Source organism: Crocodylus siamensis, chromosome 7, assembly GCF_052110815.1.
Source record: "Crocodylus siamensis isolate JL-2025a chromosome 7, ASM5211081v1, whole genome shotgun sequence".
NCBI lineage: Eukaryota > Metazoa > Chordata > Crocodylia > Crocodylidae > Crocodylus > Crocodylus siamensis.
This window is the reverse complement of record NC_143401.1, coordinates 24,875,300-24,901,823: the sequence shown is the minus strand read 5'-3', so window position 1 is coordinate 24,901,823 and position 26,524 is coordinate 24,875,300. Positions and strand designations below refer to the sequence as shown.

The 26,524-nt window shown below is 41.4% G+C and overlaps 1 protein-coding gene across 8 annotated transcripts in view; it reads left to right on the top strand.

Moving 5' to 3' along the window:
- Window positions 1-26,524, top strand: part of USP54 (ubiquitin specific peptidase 54) — a 208,976-nt gene that overhangs the window by 132,623 nt on the left and 49,829 nt on the right. For all 8 annotated transcript variants that reach the window (XM_090057217.1, XM_090057222.1, XM_090057221.1 and 5 more), the window contains 7 exons: window positions 8,106-8,240; window positions 12,238-12,351; window positions 12,534-12,616; window positions 15,941-16,046; window positions 20,157-20,303; window positions 21,570-21,719; window positions 24,947-25,115. In XM_090057217.1, the coding sequence (XP_089913343.1) occupies window positions 8,106-8,240; window positions 12,238-12,351; window positions 12,534-12,616; window positions 15,941-16,046; window positions 20,157-20,303; window positions 21,570-21,719; window positions 24,947-25,115 (904 nt within the window). The remainder of the gene's footprint in view (window positions 1-8,105; window positions 8,241-12,237; window positions 12,352-12,533; window positions 12,617-15,940; window positions 16,047-20,156; window positions 20,304-21,569; window positions 21,720-24,946; window positions 25,116-26,524) is intronic.

The window sequence follows — 26,524 nt, the reverse complement described above, 5'->3', positions numbered from 1 at the left end:
TGACTTCCTGAGGTTTCTTCCAACCCTAATTTTCTGTGAATCTATGATTCTGTCAAACTGTTTTGAATAAGTAAATCATTCCCTCAAGAATCATACCTAAGTATAAATGAAGAGATCAGCACTTGGTAAAACCAAATAAAAAATTGAGATTGCTTTTGATGCAAGCCAGTCTTGGTGTGTTTCTTAATTTACCAGTCAGTTTTTCAGTGGTGTTTATACTGTGTAAAATGTCCAAAGTCTGCACAGAGGCCTTAGGAATCTTTTCAGTCTTCAGTTGCTCTGTGACGTAAGAAAAACAGAATGTTGGAAATTTGTTTGAGACAAGCTGAAGAATTGTCTTGCACTTGGATCTACTTATTAAGGCTGTGTGAAGCTTTGGTCCCTGATTTGATTCGGTGGCCAAATCTTTTAATCCAACTTGAATCAGAACCCTCCAAATGGATTTCATAGAGTCCTAGAAGTAGGGTCAGAAGGGACCTTGTAGATCTTCAAGTCTGACCCCCTGCCTGGGCAGGAGAAAAACTGGGCTCAAATGACTCCAGCCAGGTAGGCATCAAGCCTCTTCTTAAAGACCTCCAGGATAGGAGCCAGCACCACTTCCCTTGGAAGTTGGTTCCAGATCCTAGCCGCCCTGACCATGAAGTAGTTCTTGTGGATGTCTAATCTAAACCTACTCTCCAACACCTTATGGCCGGCCGTTATTCCTTGTTATCTGAAGAAATTCAGAGAGATTCGGAGATTCAGACATAGAGACTACTTTAAATGTTTTTTCTTACGTACCTCTAGGTAGCGGGGGCTAGTGAATGCTGTGATGCTGGGATGGATGGAGTGTCCCACAGAAGCGCACGGGGCTCCCCAGCATGTTCAGCTGTGCCCCCCCCCGGCTCAGCAACTGGTGCCTCCTGGGTCTAGGGTGGGGGGTACCCGGGGTCCCCCTGCAGCCGATTGCCGAGCTGGGGGAGGGAGTGAGGGGGGCCCCCAGCACGCTCCCTGGCAGATCCGGAAGTGGACCGGAAGTACTTTGCTGCTGAGCCCCCACCTCCCCACCACTCCTGTGGGACGCTCCATGCACCCCAGCATCGCAGAGATCATGAGCTGCAACTGCTACCTCGAGGTATGTAGAAAAAACTTTTAAATCTGTGTCTATGTCCAAATCGCTGATTCTCCAAATCGGTATCAAATCTTCAGATTCAGCCGAATAGAATCAGGGACAGTGATCCAGATCAACGAATCAAATCGCTGTCCCTGATTCGGGCTGAATCCTAATCTGAATTGAATAGGGCAAGTTTCACACATTCCTACTACTTTGGCCTACTAAAACTGTCTTGCAGCCATTGGTTATGATGCTACTTTATCTCATGTAGTGGCAGGAAAACCTTCACTGTAATGTATGTACAATTCGCTATAATGTAGGCATAAACACCTGAGGGTTTCTACTTTATATTTTATTACTGTATTGTTTGCTATTTTGAAACCAGGTATTAACAATTGAAGTAAAACAATTATAAAATAAAGGAGCATAACAAAACAAGAAAGAATGAGTTGAAGCCTGTTGGTTATATTAGAGGTAGAATATGCATATCCTCTTGTTGCATGCTCATAGGAAGGATGGGAAGAAAGGAAGACTTAAGTTTTCACACTTTTCTATGACTTTATGAAATCTTTTTAAGGGACTCTAAGGTAAACTATCATATAAATACACACACAGATAAATTAGTATGTGTATATGCTGGTTACCCCATGAATAATTTTTGTAACTTTGAACTGTCTCTGGCCATACTGGTCATACTAAAGGAGCACCAGGACCTCTGGTCTGTCAAATTGGGTATCCCCCTGTTCCTGGTGTTTGAGACAGTTCTTTGCTTTGCTTCTTTGGGCTGTTGAAATAGTGTTTAATTCTTGTCAAATTACTTGGTTCTGTTCATGGAATTAATTCAGATGTTGCCCCAGGCCTAAACAGTCATCTGATTTTTAGAGGTAACTCTACATGAGTACCAGGACAAAAGGCAAATAGGAGATAGGGATCCTCAGCTGCAATCTCAGATACTAGTTCTGTAAAACATTTGAAATGCTGTAATGTAGTTGCAGGTTTTTGTATGAACCCAGATGTTTTTGCTCCCTTGTATAATATTGCTGCCATGACCTACAAACAGCTTCCTGATTTATTATTAATGCTGAAGTTTGCTGTGGTGTTTTTTTCTTCCTTTGCTTTTCCTAGTGCATGGCTTTTGGTTTGGTGTTTGTTTATCTCAGCGCAGGGGGGGAGGGAAATCCGTCCTCTGTACTGAGTATGCCACAAAGAGCTTGTTCTCCTTCCAGGGATTGTGCTGGGAGCTCTGTAGTGCCAGGATGTAGGACAGAGTGTTTTTTGTTGTTCACAAAGAAGAATGCTGCATTGATTGATAAATTCAAGTAAGGCTGTTCAATTAGTAATTTTGTCATGTGCAACAAAAGCAGGAAGAATTTTCTCTTTAGAAATATTGTTTTGTAAGGTAAAAGTTGAAGACAATAATATTTTTTTTATTGCCTTCAGGATGAAAAAGACTATAGGCCAGGTTGTTGATTAGGTGTTGATTTAAGAAAAATTCCTAAAGTGATTTGAGAAATTAGGTAGTTTCAGTGAATGGGCTGAATGAGGCTCCAAATGGGGCTGTGACTTAAGTGGTAGAACATCAACAAACATATAAAAGAGCTGCTTGTTAGAATATTGCTTTTTGACAAAAATGATGTGCTTTACAGATAAATTAGCAGCAACCATAACCTCCTGAATTACCTATCTTATAAGTATAATTCCTAATAATTCCTATATCTTATTTTGTTAAAGCAGTCAGTACTTTGTCACCTGTGTTGGTAAGCAGCCTTTTGTGCTGGCTTCTGACTCTTGTAAACAATCAAGTGGTATTCATTAGATTTGTTTTGTGGGAGTAGCCGGGGAATAGCCTTGTTTTACGGACTGGATTAGGATGGGTTTCAGAGCAAGGAGGATGGTGTGGGAAAAAGCATATAACATTCGTTGGATAAAGAGGGTATCCAGGCTTCATTTGTTGGAGTGTTTAGGTAGTGACATATTAAAACAAAAGAAGTGAGGGGCAGATGAGGGAAAGATGAGAAGCTTCTGTCTTGATGTTAACGGAGAAGTCTTAAGTAGAGGTGCATCAATACCTTGTTCCCATATCAGATCGGCACTGATATAAGGAAAATCAACTGTATCGGCAATCGACTTTTTTGTCTGATGTAGCTGATAAATGCCCCATATATATGCAGCTGCAGCAGAGCACACAGGTGGACAGGAGTGTAGCCTGGCAGCATGGAGAGCACCTGAGTCCAGCTGGTAAGTCTGTTGTGAGGGAGGAGGCATGGGAGTTGCAGATCAAGGCCGTAGCGGTGCAAGAGGGAGTGGGATTGGGGAAGGTGCAGGGGCAGACGCTGCACAGCCAGGGCGGAGCTGTGAGCAGCTTGTTTGGGGGGTGGCTTCTGCTGCTGTGTGCACACTGGGAGGGCATGGGGGACACATGCCCCTGGATCTGCATGCAGGGCAGGGTGAGATGCCTGTGCAGGCTGGGGTGGTTCTGGGTTCTTCCCAGCTGGGGCTGAGCTGGACTACTCTTGGGGAGGGTGGTGGCAGTGCTGGGGAGGGGCTTTGGGGGGCTGCAGCCCCCCCACAATTTGCTATAGCCCCCACTTCCAGCGCTGCTGCTGCCTGCCCTGAGTGCAGCCAGTACAGCTCCCTGCTGGGAAGAGCCCAGCACTGCCCCAGCCCAGGCCCACAGCAGCAGCCCACCCTCACCCTGAGCACAGATCTGGAGGCACGTGTCCTTCATGCCTTCCTGGGGTTCGTGCAGCAGTGTGAGCCTCCCCCACCACCGTAGCTGCTTGCAGCTCTTTTCCCCACTCTGCCCTGGTTATACAGCCCCTGCCACCCCACTCCCTCCTTCACTGCGGGGGCCTTAATCTGCCCCCCCTCCTTCCTCCCTCACCCTTCCTCCACAACATACTTACCAACCAGACCCTGCTCTCCATGCTGCCTGGCTACATATTGGATTGGTATTGGCCAATCTGGCTCGTTAAAAAATCAGCCCTCAGTATCGGCCTAAAAATTCTCTCAGCCTTCAGTATTGGCCTAAAAATTCTCTATCGGTGCACCTTAGTCTGAACTATTGGAAGGATGGATTCAGAAAGAAGGCTGATCTAGTCAGATAGAAGGAAAAAAAAGCTGTTTTTTGGAGTTGGGGATTTTTTTTGTTTTTTTTAATGATAGCTGTGCAGATGGAAAGTGTTAAATGAATGTCAAGGGAAAAAAGTATCAGGTAATGAGATGGGTGGGAAGATGATTTGAAATGGCCCCCAAAGACCAAGATGTGACTGACAACAAGGAGAATACCCTGGCATGCTAAAAATGGAGTCAAACACTGAAGAGTGGAGAGTCTTTGGATGAAAGAAGATTTCAGTTTTCATCATGCTAAAAATTAAAGTTCATCCAAGTATCAGAATGGATTGCAAGTTAAATTTAGGAGCCTTTCAACCACAGCAAATTTTTCCCTTCTTTGTAAAAGGGACATAACTCGTCTGTTCTCTAAAGCTTTAACAGTGTTTTGGCGGCAGTAGTGAGTAATTTTGGTTGTACAGTTTAAATCAGAAAGTTATTTAATTTGCAGAAGAGAACGAGAGATTTCCACAATTTGGAGGAGGTTGGCAAAGCAGCTCCTTGCCTTCTGCCAGCCAGAATTCTGGCTTGGATTTGGTGCAAAGATTAATTTACAAGATAAAGGTGTAGCCGGGGGGGCAAGATCTGGGATTAGGAAGAGTAAGAATTAATTTGTCTAGTTTTAAAGTAAAAAAGAGGAAGGAAAACACCACTCCCTTGCATCTCATGCTGTGCTCCAGTCCTGTTTTGGAGAAAAGGTAAGCTCTGCCAGAACACAAAGACCCAGTTGGATCATTTTCTCAGGCTCCCTGCCCACTAAAAATATTGTTATGCTTTAAATGCTGTACTTAGACACAGCATGCAAGAGAATTACAGTCATAGTCATCCTACATTTATATTGCAGTTATACTCCAGCCTGGCCCAGACAGTGCCAGACTGCATTTGCATTGAATTTAAGGACAGGCCCAGGTATTTGAGAATGTTTCTTGAATGTGATCAAATCTACAACATATATGTAGGGGCTTTTATTGCTTAATACAGAATTTAAAATGTTCCTTACAGTTCCTTGGCTATTGAATCACTTCCTTGACTTAGGTGTGGCGAGTAACAAATTTCACAACTCTTGCTATTGTTTGAGTTGGGAGTTTTCTGCAATACTGGTTTAATAACTTCAACAGTTGATTAGTTTCTTCTGTGAAGGCTGCATCTTCAAAATGTAAAAATCTAGAAATGCGCATAATTTTTTAAAATGATAACATCCTGTGAAAAGCAGAAAAACAATTCTCAAAAATTAAGAAATGTTTGTTTTTGATAAGGCAGGCAAGAATCTTTGGGTAGATGTGATATCTTTTATTAGACCAACTGTTTTTGATGTTTTTTTTTCATTGAACCTGCTTTATATCACCCAACAATTGCCATAGATTAATGTAAAGAACACATCAAGAAGTCAAGAAGATTTGAGACTTTTATTTAATATTACACTCCCACAGACACATTTGCACACTAGAATTTCAGAAGTTCATAGTATTTCATAACTCCTGTGGAGGTTGGTTCATTCCATTAGCTCTACTATTAAGACTGTGTCCGTTCTAAATCTACAGCACTCCAGACTGATGTCCTCAGACACTGCTCAGCTCCAAGCAGGCTGCCAACTAAACTGGAAGGAGTGTAACTGTGCCCACATGGCACTGCAAGAGGACTAGCTAGGATAAAAATAGGATAATTCAGTCTGTCATTCGGCAGTGCTTAAGTAGCCTGTTTGAAGCATGATGTGGGCTGCTTGCAGATGTTAATAAAAATAAAAAGGGTGCTTTACTTTAAACTTGATGCGCTCCCACACTGAGCCCCGTACATACCTAGAAGAGGCAGCATCTTGCCTGACGTCTGAATAGATTGGGCACTTTAATGGAGCTTTTTGGCGCTTTTATGTAATAGCTGATTGAATCAGCTTTAGCTAAAAGCACCAAAAAGCCCCACTGAAGCCCCTGATCTATAAAAATGCTGCAGAGGCAGGTTGAAGTAACGTGCTGCTGCTTCTGCTTCTTACTGTACCACCTAACTGTTGACACTGCTGGGAACTGCTGTGGTGCCATACAAAAAAGCTGTGAACCTGGAGGCAGATGCACTGTAGACCTTGTATATAAGTTGTAATGACAAATTAACCTTTTTTACTTCTTCACTTCTATTTATATTGTACTGCTAGATCTTTGTTTGCCACTGGAGGAATCCCAGTTTTAGATATCTTCAATGAATCATCTGTGACTCATTCCCTTTCCTCTGTACTGAATAATGTCCTTTGTGTTCTCCAGAAGTAACGTGATTGCTCTTTGGTAGAGAAGGAAAGTGAACTGAGTTGGGACGGGGGCATAAGTTTTCATTAAATGTCCAATGGCTCTTTGCAGGAGTAATATACTAGGACCTGTTTGTTACTCCTTACAGAAAAGCTTTCTGCTACAGTTTTTTTTATCTCAGATCATCCAGAACTGCAAAGCTTAGCCAGTTTTATCCCCTTTCACCCAGTCATTTTTTTAACAATAGCATCGAGTCCAATAACAGTAATTAAAGTAGGAAAAAAGTAAGTTACAGAGTCCATTTTTTAACATACACGCAACATCTCAGGGTACCAGAAGAAATCTGTCTGTAATTAGAGGCAAGGAGTAGCAAAGGGACCAACATGATTTTAGGTCCTCATTACAGCTCAACACGCAGGAATTAGTTGGGATGACAGCTCAGCAAAACAGCACAGCCTGACAGTTCCAGGCATGTTCTCCTTCCACTTTGACTAGTTTAAAAGGCAGAAACATCAAGCCAGGGTCCAGTTAAATAAAGCATCATTATTATATCTATGCAATGTGATTTTTGTTTTAAGTACTGGCAGTGTGGACAAGTAGTCCCAAGTTATTTAGAGTTGGAAATAAATAAGAAACCCTGGGCAGCCCAAAGAAGGGAATGATTAATTGTATTGAATTATTTTTATTCTCTTGTAGAAGGGAGCCTTTAGCAGGAAGTTAAAGGGGGAGAGACAACAACTGTTAGATACTTAGAGACGGGTATTTCAAAGTTAGGTGCATAGACATGCTGATAAATGAAATTCACTGTTGATCAACTCTAATACAGACCAAAAGGAATAATGCATATTGAAATGAATTATCCAGATTGCCAGACTACAGTTAAAGAAGCCATCTGAGAAAAAAGTAATTACAGTACCTAGAATTTAATTAGTGTTGCTCAGTGTGCAATAGCAGGTAAAATAAACAAAAATAAAGATAGGGTAAAATTATATTATGCCACTGTGTACCGCATATTCCAATGATATGTCCTCACCTGGAGTACTTGGATGATTTGCAGTCTTACTGTTTCCAAAAGGAAGTAGAAATAGCACTGTTTTTGAGACTGATAGCAATTATTAGAGTCATGGAAGGATTTTCATAGAAGGAAATAGAATATATTAGGAATGTATAAAGAGGGGATTAAATAAGAAGGATGAAATAGTGCAGAGAAAGTAATCAGCTGTTCCTGTCTAATTTTTCTGGTTATGCTAAAACAAAAGGAAGCAGCAGCAAACCCACATAATAGAGTGGACGTCTATTGTAAATGGTCCCTTAGAAATCTTCCTTTAATAAAAGTCAATATAGCAGGCTTTAGGCTTCACATGTCTTGGGACTGTATTTTTCAGCCTCCTTCAATAGCTGACTTTCAGGACAAAGAGGATTTTGAGAAAAATTGAAAGCTGGGAAATTTGGTACCAGTAAATAGGAATTGCAATGCATATTTATCGTTTGGAATGCATTGCTATAAAGTATCACTGAAGAAAAGAATTTAATAATATTAAAAAGGATTGGATGTAGTTATAGATAAGAATGTGAGTAGTTAAAATAGATTAGACCTAAAAACATGTACAAATTTGGAAAAGGATATTTTTTTACCACAAAGATGACTTTTTTTTTCCCTCCTCTATTAGGGTATCTTCAACCAGTTTCAGTGTAGCAGTGAAAAAGTATTGCCATCTGATGCCCTGCGCAGTGCCCTTGCAAAAACATTTCAGGATGAGCAGCGATTCCAGCTGGGCATCATGGATGATGCTGCTGAGTGTTTTGTAAGTATTCTGTTTGTGTAACACATTCATATGGGTGGTTGACCAGCCTTGCAAATCTGCACAGAAATCACCACACTAAGATGTTTTAACTTGGAGGGGCATGTATGTGCTGGTTATGATAAACAGGTGTAACCAAGTCCCAGTTTGAAGTGGTTGGGGTTTCTCTCTCTGGGGAGATTATCACTGATGAATGAGAAAGGGAAATTCAGACTGCTTGGTGTAGGTATCAAGCTAAGCCTCCTAGTGGAGATAGTCTACATTGCCAAAAGAACACTTCTACTGCATTAGCTAAATCAACATACCTAGGTACTATGGGTGTGCGAAATGGGCCTGTCAGGTAGTCATCGGGTAAGGGCGTGAGCCTCTATGCCCCACTGACATTCACCAGTCTCCTCAGGGTGGTCTGAAACCCTTTTATTGCTCGGTCCAAGTGAAGCCTTGATGCCCTCTCTTCCCACCTGCCACGACTTTGATAATAATTAGATGTAAATGAAAGGAAAGTGGTGACTACTCGCCTCTACCTGGATCAGCCGCTAGGTTCTGCCTCAGTACCCGAAGCCTTGGAGAAAGGATGATGAAAGGAATAGCCGGAGATGATGCCTTATTTTTCTCTCATTTGTTTTTAGGGTTTCCCCTTTTCTTTTATATGCTCTTTCTCTTTTTTCCTTTTCTTTTGAAAGATGCAAACAAAAATCCAGTCCCATATAACTGGGGTTCCACTCACCCCTTTGCAGCTCGTTTGTGGCTTCTTCCTTGCCTGGGCCCTTTGCTAATTTGTAGCTGTGCTGGGCTTAATTACTGGCGTGCAATTGCTTAACAAGGACGGGAACTCCCTTGTTAAGGCATTCCGAAGAAGAGCCGGTCTTCCCTGTCCTTCAGCTTCCCCACTCCTAAACTAGCTGAGGAGTCACCGAGGAAGTGCGATCTTTCTTCCTTAATCCGGAGGGAACTGGGCAGGGGGCGCCTACACTGGCTCCGAAGAGGTGGTCACACCCTCCTCTTCACTCCCACATCTCCAGCTTCTGGGCTTCCTTCTTCTCACTCCCTGCTGGCTCCTCCTCTGCCTCCTGTTGCTCAGTTCCCAGCCCTTAAATATTGCACCGGCCGTGGATTAGCACCAATCTGCTTCACCTGCTGAGGTGGTAAAGCCAGGTGGGGGAGGATAGGCAGTTCCCACCACAGTGTGGATGTCTCGGTCGGGTGAGGTCCATGCCCCTGGCCAGGGACGTGTTCCAGGTGAGTACCCTTCAGATCCTCACAGGGCCCTATTTGATTTGGATTTGGCCTGAATCGGGGACAGTGATTCGATCACTGTCTCCAGTTCAATTTGGCAAAATCCGAATCTGAAGATTCAATGCTGTTTCAGAGAATTGGTGATTCAGACATAGACACAGCTTTAAATGTTTTTTCTACATTCCTCAAGGTACCAGGCACAGCTTGTGAATGCTGCAATGCTGGGGTGGATGGAGCATCCCATAGGAACACAGGGGGCCCCCCATGTGCCCACTGACGAACTTGGAAGTGGACCGGAAGTACTTTCGGTCCGCTACCGGGTCCACTGGGAAGCACGCTAGGGACACAACCTCCACACCTCCCCAGCTCAGCGATCAGCAGCGGGGGGAACCCAAGTGTCCCCCCCCCCCCGACCCAGGAGGCACACATTTCACTTTTTCTCTCGTGGGACTAGGAGAACCTGTTAATGCAAATTCACTTCTGCACTGCCCCACACTGCATTTCTCACCAGACATTTGCAATGACCTTGTTTGAGCAGGTGAGATGATGTTGTCTGCTTTAGAGACCACACACCCTCTCTCCCACCCCTCCAAGTCAGATGGTTTAACGCCTATGAAATAGGTCACTGTGGAGGGGCATGGAGGGCCACCCAGTGCATTTCCTGGTGGACCAGAAGTGCTTCTGGTCCGCTTCCAGGTCTGCTGCTGAGCATGCTGAGGAGCCCCCTGCACTTCTGTGGGGACACTCGATCTGCCCCAGCATCACAGCATTGACGAGCCACTTGGTACCTTGAGGTACGTAGAAAAAACATTTAAAGCTGTGTCTATGTCCAGATCTCTCTGAATCGATTTCATAGGGTTTTGATTTGATTCAGGGAGATTAAAGGGTCCTCTGATTTGATTCGGATTCAGAAATTTGGCCACTGAATCGGGCTGAATCTCCGCCAAATCGAATCGGGGATTGAAGCTTTGCACAACCCTACTAGGGACCTACTTAATTCATGGTTTCTTAGATTTTGCAGCAACTACAACATCCACAATTGTATGGAGAAGCAATTTTACTTAAAAAAAAAATAACAAACTTAATAAAAATAAAATATTGGTACCCCAGTGGGAGCCAGCAGTCCTCTGCCTCTGAACCCACCCAGGAGGGGAAGGTGGCAGGGCGTCGTAAAGGGCAGCCAGCAGCCAAGATGACAGCCAGCCCCCATCCCTTCTCCCCAGTGGGGCCTCTGCCAATCAGCAGTGAGGGGGAGGGGCACTGGGAAATGCCTGCAAAATCAGCTTTTTGTGCCATGATCTAGCTCTGAAAATTCCTTTATCTGGCCACGAATTAAGTAGGTCCCTAAATTTAACCTATTTTGGGAAAAAGACGCTCTTGCTCTCTCTTTTTTGCTTGTATAATTTGACTGTACATCGGGTGGCTTGCTGGTATAGTTACAGTGGTACTGGAGACCTCAGCCCTAGCAGCTGACTAGTGGTAACTATGTGGCCACAATTAAGAGGGGACAAAGGCTTACCATGTATCTTTTAATCTGCAATAACTGTTACTGTTCTCACAATTACACTGTGGTAAGTGAAAGCTAAACCCATAAGTGAGCTGTCTTGATTTAGTTCTGTTGGGTAAGATCAGGCTTGGGGACTACTACTAAGGAGCAGCTTATATGGGTAGGCCCGTGTTTACCTGCCCTCACTTCCAATTCAGGGCAGATTGGCTCTGTGAGGAGGAATCTATCTTAGTCACAGGCTGTGAAAGGCATTTGTAGTAAATAAATGTTTCACAGTAGTGGATTTTGTTGTAAGGAGATCTGTCTGAGAACATTTAACTATGGGCCAGTGGCCAGGACTTGGAAATAATTTTGCTTTAGTGGAATTTTTGTTAAAACAAACTTTGCAATGAGATTCCACTTATAATTATAATGAAAAAACTTCCTTTGCAAATGAGCCTGAAGGAAGATATCACTTAACTAATTTTAAAGGTTTTCTTACAACTGTGATTTCTAGAGACTTATTCGGTGTGGGGAAGAGGAGTTAATATTTTAAACCACAAGATGGCAACTTGAATTTGGCAACATTTTTAATTAATCCAGCTTTGGTGATCTTAGCCCATGATCTCTTTCTCGTCTGTTGAGACAGCACAAATTCAGTAGTAAAAACAATACCTGTAGAGGTATCTGTGGCTGCCTTATCACAAATTCATGTTGACATCAATGAGTGGCTCCTGGGAATTTTTGGAAAATAGAGAACAGGGAATTGTCTGAAGCAACACCCACAGAAAGAAGCTTTTGCTTCTTTCAGGACCTAATTTGCCTCTTCACTAAAGCTGTTGATTCTTTCTAAGATTCTTCACTGTGTTATGAAGTTACCTATCAGATAGAGTTTGGGTGTGTTGTTTAAAAGTCCCTTGACTATGCAGTAATCAATAGAGATTCACCCAGGATGATGAGCTTGCATTGAAGCTTTTATCTTTCAGTCAGCACCACCCAGCTGTTTTAGATGCTCCAGAGCTGTTACCAATAAAATAATGGGTATATTTTTCTAGATAAGAAACATGATAGCCGTTTTGGGTCGTGTCAAGGGGACACACATCTCTCTTGCTCCTAAATGAATTTAGCAAGAATGCTTTGTCCTGTTGTGCAGCATCACTTTTAGTATACCATATCTTTTCATGATTCACAAGAGTACCTCAATAATTTATTATTTTGCTTTTGCTTGTCTGAATTACAAATGATCAAGACATTTCACTTTTTCTCTCTTGGGACTAGGAGAACCTGTTAATGCGGATTCACTTCCACATTGCAGATGAGACAAAAGAGGACATCTGCACTGCCCCGCACTGCATTTCTCACCAGAAGTTTGCAATGACCTTGTTTGAGCAGGTGAGATGATGTGGTCTGCTTTAGAGACCGCACACCCTCTCCCCCGCCCCTCCAAGTCAGATGGTTTAACACCTATGAAATAAGGCACTGTGTTTGAAAAAAATTAAACAGGTACAAGTATATGTGATATTAACAAATCCATTTTAACCTTCTTTCTGTGTCACTTTCTCCTCTTGATTTAGTGTGTCTGTACAAGCTGTGGTGCCACCTCTGACCCTCTCCCTTTTATTCAGATGGTACATTACATCTCTACCACCTCACTCTGGTAAGTGTGGGTTTTTCAATGGAAAAGAAAGTCACTTTGGATACATGCGCACTTTAGTCTTGGGATTTACTTCCACCATTGCATAGTTCGATATACAGAACATTGTCTGCTCAGGATTAGCAGAGCTTTGGGAGCTGTGTTACAGAACAGCTGACTTGAAATGCAAGGGTCTGTGAGGCTAAAGAGTAGGTTAGAGATCTAGCTGTAGATCAGGGGTGTCAAACTCATTTGACCCCATGACTTGGATGAGGGTCCTCTCTGGCCCAGTCTGCAGGCTGGAGCCAGTGGGCGGAGCTGGTCCAGTGGGGTGTGCCATTGCCATGGCCCAGCCCCCTGGGCCCCAGGCAGTGTATGCCAGCCCCAGGCAAACTGTACCCAGCTCTGTGAGCACCCCATGTGTCCCAGGGGCCTGGCATGGAACATGTGCTGCATGTGGTGCTCCACCAAACTGACTATGAGCACTGGCTCCAGTGTGCACAGATGGCCTGAGGCCCAATCCTGCAGACCCCACTAGACAGCTAGCTGGCTGGTGTGCTAGCTCTGGCCTGCCTGATCCAGACCACCCCCAGAGCCAGTGTGGAGAGTTGGTCTGGTGTGGCACCACATGCAGCTTGTGCCCCAGATTGACCACAGGTAGTGCCTGCAGCACTGGGTCTAGCCAGCTCATCAGACCAGCTTCATGTGGTATACAGGGGCTGGATCATGTAGCTCCATAGGCTGGACCTGGCATCCCTACTGGAGATCAGCAATCAAGGGTACTGACAGAGGATTGTAATAGTAGGGAGTTGATCTAGGACTAAAAGAAATAGGTACATGAATAAATAAGTTAAGTGAGACAGGATAGAATTATACTGGAGTCCAGGGCTGAAGAGCACGGACAACTGCGGTGACCCAGAACTGACAATAAGAGTAATACAAGTTAGGGTTGAGTTGCATTGACAGAGCTGTCTGGTGGGCTGAACAGAAATAGCAAAGGGTAATGCAAGTTAAGAGTAAGTTCCTAACTTTTTCATGAATATTAAACAATTTATTTATGTTGACTCCCCAGTGTGTTGCAATCTTGTTAGTAGGCTTTCATTTTAAACAGACTTGCCTGTAACATCCTGTACCAAATTTAGGCCAGGATATATTGGTAAACACTTAAAAGCAAAAGGGAAAAAAATTACAGGTTTCCCTTGCTTTATATGGGTTCTGTATGTGCAAATGCGCTCTTATGCAATGACCCTTTGTATACCAAAAATTCATTATATGTGAGGTAAATTCACTCTTATGCAATCGGTGTGGTGGAAGCCCGCAGTCAGCTGCTTTGTGTGGTGCATGTGGGAGTAATGCACACCAAAATATAGTCTCCTGTGTGGATCTGTGCTCCTCGCTCGTTGTCTGTGACACATTTCTGTAGTTGCCATCCCCATTATGGGAACATTCACGACCGCCCTGTGCTTGTGTGTACTGTCTGTTGTTGGTGAGTACCAAGATTGTCTTGTAAAAGTGGTAGAAAGGGATCTGATGGTCAGTACAGTTAAGGTCTTAGAATGTATCTCTATTTCTTATGTTGTAAAGTGGGTTCCCTATATGCAAATTCAAGTTATATGCCATTTTCCAGGAACGCATGTACAGCATAAAGCAAGGGAAACCTGTATCTTAATTCTCAGGTTCCAAGCGCTGCCATATGCTGTTTCTTGGCATTAAATTAACTGGAAACAATCAGTAGTGAACAGTGAAAGTCTGACCATCAAAAGCATCTCAAGCAAATAAAAACTATGTAAAAACAATTCTTCTAAGTATGTTTTCTGTCTGACAAGTTATTTGATGAACAAATGCTTATACGTTAAGTAAAAGAATTAGAGGAGATTAAAACAATCCCCTCTAGGGAAGTCTTAAGAAGGGGGTGCATCTGCTGTCTAGCCCTAAGAAAAGGCACTGCATTAATCTCCACTAATTTATTTGTTCTTCTCAGTGCTTCAGATGAAAACTACCACCTCACAGATAATCAACTAAAATAGGAACAGAGCATAGGTTACCAGAATTATTTCTCTTTTGACATGTTCTCTTTTGGTTGCCATAGTAAATAGTGTTTGTGTGGAACTAGCTAAAAATGTTTTTCTTATTCACTCATTTTGTTCTTTGCGTTGAGTGCAAGAAACAAAATGATGGATGGCTATTCTTTATAGTAAATGGAGCTAAAAGTTGAGGCCTTTCACTGTGTCAGGAATTTAAGATTTCCAGTTACCCTCTCCTAGTATTGAGTTATGTTTTAGTTTCATAGTGATGAGAGAATATGTATATCACCATGAAAAATAATGTAAATGAACGAAGTCCTTAATAGTTTTAGATTGTGTGCCTTGTGAACAGTGCGTTTTCCTTTCTGAAAATGTTGTCGGTATACTTGATTATCCATCAGAAACTGCCTAAGGATAGTGAATGCCATTTTCAAACCTCTGACTGAGATGGAAATAAATTAGCTGCCCACCAGGAAGAGAGGTATGCCATAGCAGAGCCCAAAAAAGGATTTGGATACTGTTTTTAAAATCAGTTTTTCTCTTATCATGCAAATTAGAAGGAGAAATTATGGTCCTACAGTTTATAAAGGGATTTTGAGCATATGTTGCATCCATCCCCCTTGTGGCTTCTACCTAACATTTCATTTTGTCATAGAATTTTTTTACTTGACCATTATTTATTTGAATTACTTTATTAATTAAAATTAAACTAAAAATTGATAATAAAAAGAATTGTTTTTATCATTACAGTTTCAACTGAAATTATAATTATTTGGTGCCGTTAAAGGGACTATTCAAACACTAACTTTTAAAGTCTAACTATATTTAATCACTACTAGCAGTCTTTTACCTTAGGCAATGTCTCATTGATTGCTGTTTGTTGTTTAATTTATTTTAAAAAATAAATACATAACCTAGGCTGCTCAGATTGAGATGGAAGTGCTGACAAGGGTCTGGCAGTTACTTATTTTTAAAAGCAAGTATTTAATTTGAAAGTTAACAAATATTCCTTGAAATATTTAAGGCTTGCCTTAAAATCCGAGTTCTGTGTCAAACAGGAATTGATAGTGTATTTTAACCCTGCCCATTTTATTTCCTCAATCTTTGAGAAGGTGTATGAAGTTTCCATTTAGACTTGTTGGTTTTACACATTAAAATATTTTTCAAGGCATATGCACATCCATCACAAAAAATGAGTATAATGTTCTTTTGGTGGCTTTAACGTATTTCCATCCTCTAACAGTGGCATAAAATCTACTGAACTAGTTAAGTCTGTACACATACTTATTTTTTTTTTTTAAACTTTTCTCTCTTACATGTGAAGCAATCAGGCCATTTGCATGTTGGAGAGACGAGAGAAACCTACTCCGGATATGTTTGGGGAGCTACTACAGAATGCCAGCACCATGGGAGACCTACGAAACTGCCCAGTTAGTATGTTTAGTTTACATTGAATGGGAGCAAAAGACAGATAAGAGTTAATAGTGTCTACATATATGTGCCTCAGACTATTGAGGATTTTTGAGACAGATGGTTTGGACAGTTTTCTTTGGTATGATTTCCAGTGGTCCAGATGCATGTGATCCTTTATTTAGGGGAAGGGAAAATCTTCTGGCATTTTCTGTGCCTCTTTTTGAACAGCTGGGGTTGTAAGGATACAAATGGTAAAAGAATGGTCATTTTGATAGGATTGAAATTGGAAAAGTGTATACTCAAGAAAATGGGTATGACAATGAAGCTGTTGCTTAATTTTGGAGGGTAGTTTTATGTTGACAGTGCTTCTGAGCTTATAGACAGATTTAGGACAGCATTTCCACTATGAACGCTATTTCTGTGGTGTTCCTTTTTGTAAAATAGTCAGTAGAGCTTTTTCACATGCCTTGACAGAATGGGAAGATAAGGATTTGCCTTCACCTGTAGAGTGATTTTGATGGTGTTGTAATACAATATAGATAACAGAATTTCCGTGCCAGCTATCCCTTCCCCTCTCACGCTCCAAATTGGTATTTCACATAAGTAAGCTCCTATATCAACTGGAAGTTCTATATTTGAGCTTTAGGAATGAAGCTGTGCTTTTTACATTGTTCTCTTTGATTATGTCTTTGGGAAGAATGAGAGAAATTTTGACATTGGGAATTTAAAAAAGGCCAATAAATTGACATTCCTTTGTAGTCCCCAAAAAGGTGGACTCATAATGCTTGCAGATTTAATGTGATTTTTACAAACCAACTGACTAATTTTGACATTCTCAGTTTGGAATAGGACTTTTCCCTTGTCCTACCTGGATTGCCTGCCATGGTTGAGTTTCTCCTGCCTAGAATGATCTGGTGTTAAATGCCAGATGCCCACCTTTTACACCCTCACTTTTGGTTCTGAGTGCCTCTGCCATGTGAGGACAAGTGAAAAAAGCTTAAAAATTGGTCTGTGTATTGTCCTGAATGTATGAGGCATTTTCTAAGGAGTGGGAGCTTGTCCTCACACCCATCTTGATCATGGGAACTCTTTAGGGGATATTTCTGAGAAAAACATTGCAAGTAAATGTAAGAGCAAATTAGACCATATTTAGGCTACTCATGACATACAAGTAAGAATGTTGGCTAGCGAGGAAAGGAGAAGAACTGCTACTTCAAATTTGCCAAAAGGGAATGCTCGGGTGGACTTTGGATAAGGCCAGAGTTGGTAGGCAATACAATGAAATGATCCTGGCCATGGTAAAGGTAGATCTTGGCACAGAAAAGCTGGAGAGTTTACCTTGAGGTGGCTGAGTCACAGGAGATAATGAAGATGTAGGGTATGTTGGTTGAAAAATCCAGGATCTAATTATCATTGGACAATGACCACAAGTAAGATAAGGAACAGGTAACCTAATATGCTGAAAGAGAACTTGAAAAGACTTCTTCAAGAACACTTGAAGAAAAAGAACAAGAACTGCTGAACTGGACAGTGGAGTGAGAGATGAAGAAAAAGAAGACTAACTGACATTTAAGCTTACAAAGTAATTGCACGTATCTGGCTAGCACCCCTGGGCTCCTCTTTTTGAAGGGTATTCCATTCTGCTGCTCCACTATATACCTGACAAAAATGTAGGTGGATTTCTCTAGGTTTGATATGTGGCAATGAATAAAATAGATGATGGTATTTTGCTTGTTTGGTTCCACAGGTGTACATGGGTTCTTGCAACACACAAGTAGGACCCATTCTGTTAGTTTTTGTAAACTGTGGGTCCAACCCTGCAAAAATTTAGGGGAGTGTGTATGTGTGCGTGTGTGTGTTACATACTGGACCAGAGCATTAGTAGGTGGAAGAAGGCTAACTTATTGGTACATTTGGTGATTATAGACCAGAGTTGGAAAATACTGGTGCTATTAAATGTGTAGCTCTGTGTAGCTGTAGGATTAAAGACCTTTCAAGTTTACTGATAACCCCTCTGAAGAGCAGTAGGTATTTCTGGCACTCATCCTGGGTGTGGAATAAATGGTAACAACTACTTTAATCAAGATTGTATAAACATTTCTTTTTTAACCATCAACTTGTCAGTTGCTTATAAATTTCAGAAACATTCACTTTTTGAAGTTGAAGTTTTCAACCTTGGTCTTGGTACAAAGGTCCATTTTCCTCTTATTTTTGGAAAGTTGAAGTAAAAATGGTCCAAGGATTTGAGTAAGAAAGTGGGAAAATATTTCACATTTATCTTATTAAAATTAGCAAGCTTTTTGCAGGTGGAAGTTGGTTTAATAAGCAAACTATGGAAAGCTGAAGTATAATATAGTCCATGTGGCAGTGAAATGGCTTTGATTTATCTAGTACAAATTCTTTGGTTTGACTGAATCACTTGCCGATCACTGTCCTTTCCCTCTTTGTTGGAGTCATTCTGAAGGGGCTTAGCTAAAAATGGAACTTCCAACAATACAAGAGAAATTCATGTTCCTCCTCTAACAGGGTAGAGATAGATGCACCTTACAGACTAACTGAAAGCGAGTAAATTAGCTAAAGTTCTTTGGTATACCTTATTAGCACTTTAAATAGGCAGAAGAGGAAAAGAAAGGGAAAGAGTGTAGTTAAAGTAAATCTGTTGTCCTGATATAAGCCACAGATGCTCTCTGTACCGTATTTTGGCCACCTGAATGACAGTTGCAAAATGTATGTCAATTTGTCATTCTCTTTTTCAGAGATTTAAACATCCCAGACTTCAGTATTTGGGGAAAGTTTTCTCCCCTCTGTTACCCATACTTAAGCTGAATTTGGATGACTTAACTTGTGCTTTCTCCCTCAGTTACTTAGACTGAAAGATATTGCAATAAAACAAGTAAGGAGCATTATGATAAATTATTTTTATAAAGCCAGCCACCTTTATAAATTTCTGCCTAGGGGAAGAAGCATGCTAAAGTTTTTTTGGGTTTTTTCCTGGTCCCTGGATATACTGTCAGCATTGATTATTCTAGTGGTGAAATAGGTCTCTGTGAGAATGAGAAGCCTTTTGCAGAAAGGCATTTTTGTCCTGAGAAGCTCTGTGCAAAGGAGCGTACAGCGATCTGACATTAGGGTAGGGAGCATTTTACAGTGACTCCGTCAGAGCTAAATGGTCATCTGATTTGTTTCAGTTTTACATCACTTGTTGGAATTATGGTGATCTTCTCTTATTTTGCATAAGAAAATATTTGATTATTGTCAGTACTTTCAAAAAGATTCCTGTTTACTGTGCTTTTGTATGGCTCTATTAGGGTGATGTTGTAGCCATGATTGTCCAGGAATTATGAGAGATGTAATGATTTTTGGGGGATGATATCTTTTATTGGACCAACGGTATAGTTGGGATAAAGTTAAGACAAGCTTCAGGTTGCTGGCATCCAAATACCTAAGTGTTGGGTGTTTAAATCTTAGAAAAACGGGAGGACAAATTGACATATATTTTGCAGCTGTCATTCAGTGGCAAAAATCCAGGTCACCTGAAGAAGAATGCTTTGCATTCAAAAGCTTGTCTGATTTTGTCCCAACTATAACAGTACAGTTAGCCCAATAAAAAGTATCACCCCAAAGAAACCCTCGATTTCCACATAATTCCTGGATAGTCACTACTACAATATTACTCTAACACTACCATAACATGGAAGATATCAAAATCCTATTTTTGTATGCAGTTTAATTTTTAACTACTGCTACAGATTAAAAGAATCTAGAAAAAGTTTCCAAATAACAACAGATGGTAAAAAGTGAATCTTCCCACTGATTTCCAGTTGAGTGCTGAGGATCCTCCAGTTTTTCCTCCCTGCTTTTTACTTGCCTTCCTTCGGATTGTACCTTGTAACTGCTATCCTTAGTTTGTAGAATTAGCAGTATTCACTTTAAAACTTGTGAATACCAAGCAAGGTTTAGTATAATTTGCCAAACTTTCTCCAGTCTTCTCAACATAAAGTGTATTGAATCTGCTACACTGTAATCTTTCTGTTTTGAAGCAGGAATTTGGTATTGCAGGAAGACCCTGCAGTGGTAATACAACGAAAAATAAAGATATTTCTTCAAAAGGGGTTGTTTTGTTTCAGAGTAACTGTGGAGAAAAAATCCGAATTCGCCGTGTGCTGATGAACTCTCCCCAGATCATCACTATTGGTTTAGTGTGGGACTCGGATCACTCTGATCTGGCTGAAGATGTCATTCACAGCTTGGGTACTTGCCTCAAACTGGGAGATGTGAGTCTACTGCACTTTTGACAACCTCTCAAAATCCTTGCATTTCTCATGTGGGGGTCTGGGCTGGTCACATACCTGCTGCCACCTTCTTGATATTCTTTTCTTTCTGCATTTGACCATCCAGGTGACACTGTAAGAGAAGCTTAGCTAGATCCAAAGTTCTAGTCCATTGTGAATGCTTCTTGGAGCCTGTGAATATTATTGGAACTAGTCTGACATTTTATTTCCTTGTCTTTCCCATTCCTATAGTTACCATAACTCTTATTCTTGTTTTTTTGCAGTGCTAGTTAAAGTAAATTGTCCCACTTAGTACTGAAGAGAATACGTAAGAGGAAGTGGCCCAGTTCTTTAGAAGGCAGTGTCTCCTTTTCAAGATGGCCAATTTCATTATTGTTCAGAACAGTGATTCTCAGCCTGGGTGCCATGCAATATTAGCACTGTTCAGTGTGCTAAGTCCTACACATGATTCACAAGATAAACCCAGAGATTTCAGATAGGAACTACAATGTCAAAACCATTGTGACCTGTTGTGGTGTTTCTGAGTACTTTACAACAGGAGGATTGATGCATTTTTCTGTAGTCAAAATATGAGCAAAAGTTAAAAGCTGTAACTTTTTAAGTCTAAAAAGGTTGAGAACAACTGGCATAGAACAATGCCATCTTTTGCTTCTCTTTACCAGTAAGAAGTTACACCTATTGGGGCGGACTAGGTGTAACTCCACCTAGGACTCCACCGTCCTTTTAAAGGGAATTTAAAAAAAAGTATCTTTTTTTTTGTAATGCTTCATGAATTAAAAATTGAAAATGGCCCCAAAGTGCAAATATCAGATATAAATCCAAGTTTGTGGGTTTTATTTTGATTTTTGTTTTGAATCAATTGTTGATGGAATATGTGGGTTTATTTCCATTTGAAGAACGGATTTCTTCAAATGGATTTCTTTCTATATTTCTAACAGAGCCAAAGTTAAAAAAAAAAAAAGAAAAGGAATTGCACCTTTGATATAAACACCTTTACATAGCAGCTTTGCCCTTGAAGTCTGACTCTTGTGTTTGGGGTCTGGCAACCTTAGTTTTGTTGTCACTTCTGCCACTGAGTTTGTCTGTTACCAGGGGTCAGTCATTCTGTACCTTATTTTTTAATTGAAGGAAAAACTAAGAACACAACCTCCATGTAAAGCATTTTGACATATTAAAATGAAAAGTAGGATGTTAAATGCAAAACATTTTATTCTCTCCTTTCTTCTCTCCACCCTAACTCTTTTCAAGCTCTTCTTCAGAGTAACTGATGACAGAGCAAAACAGTCAGAATTGTATTTGGTGGGAATGATCTGCTACTATGGGAAACATTACTCTACATTCTTCTTCCAAACTAAAATTCGCAAGTGGATGTACTTTGATGATGCTCATGTTAAAGAGGTAAGAAAATTGGAGTTTATTTTTGTAAACCCAAGGAGGTTGGTGGTGTTGATGAGGGCATAGCTTGATATTGATTTCTTATGATTTCCAGAATTTTGTATATTCTCACATTTTGAGTTCTAGCTTCATACTGCTCTTCCTTTTTCTGAATGAAGTAACATCTTTTGTAATTCTGTTGGAGAAGACGCTTTCTCTAGAAGATCTGATTTTTCAAAAAAAAAAAAAGAGCATCCACCTTTAAAAATAAGGCCTGACAGAGGAGAGAGTGTAAAGAATCCGAAAGGGATTCAGGAGGGGAAAGGGGAGAAGAGGAGAATGGAAGTGTGCAGTATCTTTTTCCTTCTCCATTCAAAACTTCTTTCTTGTTTAATGGGGGGGAGTCCCATAATCTACACTATTGCTCATCTTCATGGTGTCACCTCAGACTGTTGTTTAATTCCCATTGACCTTTCTTTGATTTTTTGGTGCCTGCACTGCTGATGGCAAAAGCTGAAACAGCTGTGGACTTCTATACAGCAGACACCTGCATGGCAACCAGTACCAGGTAACCTGACAATTGATCAGTGGTACCAGAAAGCCTGCTAGTCTTGCCTTGATGCTGTTGGTTGAGATCCTACAATTTACTTGTGCTTATGGTTGCATTTCTCCCTTTTCCCCTCCTGAGAAGTGGTACTGGTGTTAAGTCCCTAGTGCTCATGTTCTCAGTTGAAGTATCTGGTTGGCATTCCTTTCTAGTGGCTGCTAGTAGCTAATCCCTAAGGCACAGTCTCCCCTTCTTTTTTTTTGCTGCACCTAGGATGAAGCCAAAGGCAACAGCACTAGGATATCGGCACATGATTACTACATTACATCAGTTTTCAGGGTTCCATTTCATATCCCTACCCTTTTGTCTCCCTTGCTGCAAAGGTAACAAAGGAAAGCTTCCTGCTATAATTTCACCAAGCACAGCCTCCAAAGAAGTGTTCTGAGCCTTTGTTAGAGAGGCTATACTATGGAGAAATGTGACCATTTGTTCTTGGTCATGTTTCTCTATAGTAAACACCGTGCCGAGTGTTACGCAGTGCTTTACCAGAGTGCATATGTAAGAAGCCAACGTGTTGAAATAGATCTTTTCTGAATTGCCTTAAACCTGTACTAAAACACAAGAGGGTGTTTTTGAATGAATAAGGGCTACACTCAAGAAATTAATGACCAGCAGGCTGAAATGGAAAATGCAGTCATATTGACCTTTTTAGGAGAAGAAATGCTGGTACAACAAGGTTGTTAATACTTTGAATGGTGGGTGAATTCCCTCCAGGTGTTAGTTTTGACATGAACTAACCCCAGTACTGGAAATCTGATTTGTGGGTGTGGGATTCCCCCTAATGTATCTTGTCTGTAGTGATGGATAAATTGTTTTGTTGGTACCAAAGATTAAAATAATAGTAATAATAATAATAACAACAAAAACCCAAACAAATAAAAAACCTACCTGGTTTTGGTCAGTGCTGGGAAATTTCATGTGGTAAGAAGTTTTATAGCATTGATAAACTCTGAATAGGAAAGACTATTATTTTAACTTCAGTAATTAGCATTAACGTAGTTTTGCGCATGTAGCCCTTAGGCTATGCACGTTTTTACAAACTTGATGGATGAATGCAGGCTGTACAAGGATGCGGACTATCCAGAGTCTTTAGAACAGCATAGCCCATCCCCTGGCAGGATTATCTTGAGTTTGGCTGGCAGCGGCAGCGGAGAACGGGGCTGCCTCCCTCCCTGCTCGCACCACTTTTAGCTGGCTCCAGCTCCGACTCTGGCAGCCGTGCCCAGCAGAGCCTGCGCTTGCGGCCGTGTCTTGGGGGGAGTCTGCAGGTGGGCGGTGAGAATCTACAGCGAGCCCCGGCAGAGCCTGCACTTGTAGCCATGTCTCGGGTGAAGCTACAGGCAGGTGGTGAGAGTCTGTGGTGAGTCCTAGCTCCAGCTCTGGCTCCGGCTCTGGCGGCCGTGCCCAGTAGAGCCCATGCTTGCGACCATGTCTCAGGGGGCGGGGAATACACGGACTATTTTACGAAAATACAATTTTCTGCGTGTTATACACGGATGCGGGTTATATCAGTGTGCGGGCTATATGTGCGAAAATATGGTAGTTGTTTAAACCAGTGGCTCTCAATCCTTTGGCCCTGTGGGCCAGTTGAGCAGTGTACAACCAGTTCGTGTGAATCCAGCCCTATGCTGCCTTTACCTAGCCCTGCACACGTGGATTGAGCCCTTTGTTGCCTCAGCTAGCCCTGAGCACCCAGATTGGTTCTGCCACCTCCACACAGCCCTGTGGGCCCAGATTGAGGTCTGTGCTGCCCCTGCCTGGCCCTGTATTCCCAGATCAGACACATGCCAATCCCATCCACACTGGGGCTCTGTATCACTCCCATCTGGCTCTGTGTATCCAGATTGAGTCTATATTACCTCTGGCTGGCCCTGCACACTACAGTCAGGCCCACACCAGTCTCACCTGGCCCTGTGTGCCCCAATTGGGTCCTCTGCTGACTCAACCCAGCCTTGCATACCCAGATTGGCCCTGTGTGTCTGATCTAGTGTGCAAGACCAGGTTGTCCAGCCCGCAGGGCTCTCCACAGTTCTAAATTTGGCAGCAAGGGAGCAGCAATTAATACTGCTATCACTCTGCCACTGCCAAATTTTTGAACTCAGGGAGCCCCATAGGCTAAATCACATGGCTCTGTGGATTGGATCTTCCCTACAGGCCAAGGGTTGATCACCTCCTGGTTTAAACATAAAGCAGTAAATAAATTAATAGACAAAGTGGTTTTCAGTTCTTTCAGCAGTGGGCTTCTGTCCACCTGGTGTTACAAATAATGTTCTTTTTTTTTTTTTTTTTAACAGTGTGTTAGCTGTCAAAAGAAGGGAAAGACATGCCAATTTTAATTAACATCTTACTCCAATTACATTTCAGGATTTATAATTGGAATGAAATGCTTCTCCACGTGACCTTCTATAGTGGTGCTCTGAAGAAAATGATTACAGCCTTCTTTTCAACCACTTTCCAGTAGTTTGTCATTACCTGGGGCATTCATTACTGGATTTTAAAGGCCAGGTGTAAAGAAAATGTTACTTGATTGTAGGGTGCAGCCTGGGAAAAACAAGTCTCAATGAAAATGGGCGGAGTTTAAAAGAAAGTAAAAAACAAAACTAAGATGTTTTTGTTCTTGTATTATTATTTTTTTAAAATTCAGATTGGTCCAAAGTGGAAAGATGTTGTGACCAAGTGCATTAAGGGTCATTATCAGCCTCTGTTGCTGCTTTATGCTGATCCAAGAGGAACACCAGTGTCAATGCAAGACCTTCCTTCTCAGCTGGATATACAGCAGTATACCAGGACCTGCTATGATAGTGAGGACTCAGGTAGACTTGCTAAACTTTACAACCATCCCTGTTGCAGCCTTTTTGTATTGAAATTGTTTGCTTTATCATGTGTGGATTTTTGCTCACATGTCTATGTTACTGTTCAAAGCCAAACTAAGGAGCCTTGGGAAAGATCCTCAGTATTTAACCTTTTAAACCTTTCATTCCCAAATGAATGTTTCCCTAGGTTCTGTAAGCACATCCTTCTGCCTCAAGGACTTGCGGAGGTTGTCTTTTAAGATCAGACATCACTTGGAGGAGAACAGACTGTGATGCTTCATACGTTTTTATCTCATTTAGGACATCTCAGTCTCTCTGGAGCACACTCAGATATTGCCAGTCAGAATTCTGAGAGACGGAACACTATTGCTAAGTCCAGAATTCTGCTTCATAAATACAGTCCTCCACCCAGGTGATAAAAACCTGTTATTCTAAAATATCTGCCAGTTGAATTCGTAAGTCTATCCACAGTTTTTAACAGGAAAGAGACAGGAGCAGTGATGCAAAAAATACATACTTAAAAAAATAGAAATTGGGGGGCAAAGATGTCTATGATAGAAGAATGTTAGTAGAAAATTTATTAAAGAAGCTTAATCAGTGTGCTGCTTGTGAGGATATCGTAAAGGGGTTGCAGTAAATAGAAAGTAGACATAAGTTTATATTGTGGTGCAAAGAAGTTTGATTCGACCTGTAGATGTTTGCAGATTAGATCTGCACATGAGATTGGGTTCATAGGTTGCTAAGGGCAAGGTGAGAGTAGAACCAGAAACACAACAGCTTCCTTCTGAACTTCAGCCTATTCACACAAATAGTTACAAAAGCATTTGTGACAGACCTGGCCATCTCCTATAACTCTTTTCTCCATGACCTTTATGGTTGGTGAAAATGTGGAGCCTCTACTAATAGATTGTCAGTATATTTAAATAAAGGAATCTACCACTAATCCCAAAACAAGCAATATTCTGATCAAACCTACAGAAGCCATCACTTGCCAAAAGATCATGCAAAATACTCTCTAGAGCCATGCTTCTTGTTTCTAGGAAAGCTACTTAAGAAGCCTTCCAAAAAGAATCCCCTGTGCTGCATCTTGACTGCAGCTACTTTTGTGGACTTCAGGGTAAGATATATTAAAAAAGTCATTCTGAAGGGTCTGGTGAGAAACTTAAAAGGAGAAATACCTCTGTATTCATTTGCCTGAACTTTTCTGTAGTATTGGATTCTGGTTTATCCTAACCTGTCTCCCAAAAGCTTTGGGGTTGAATAGAAATACCATAAAATGATTCAGGTGTTTCTCTTCAGACTGAACCCAGAAGTTTATTATGAGCCACCTGCTCTTCTGTCTCTCTTACTGAGTCCCAGGAGGCCCAGTCCACTCTACATTTATATAATATTTTTACAAAGCTGTTGAG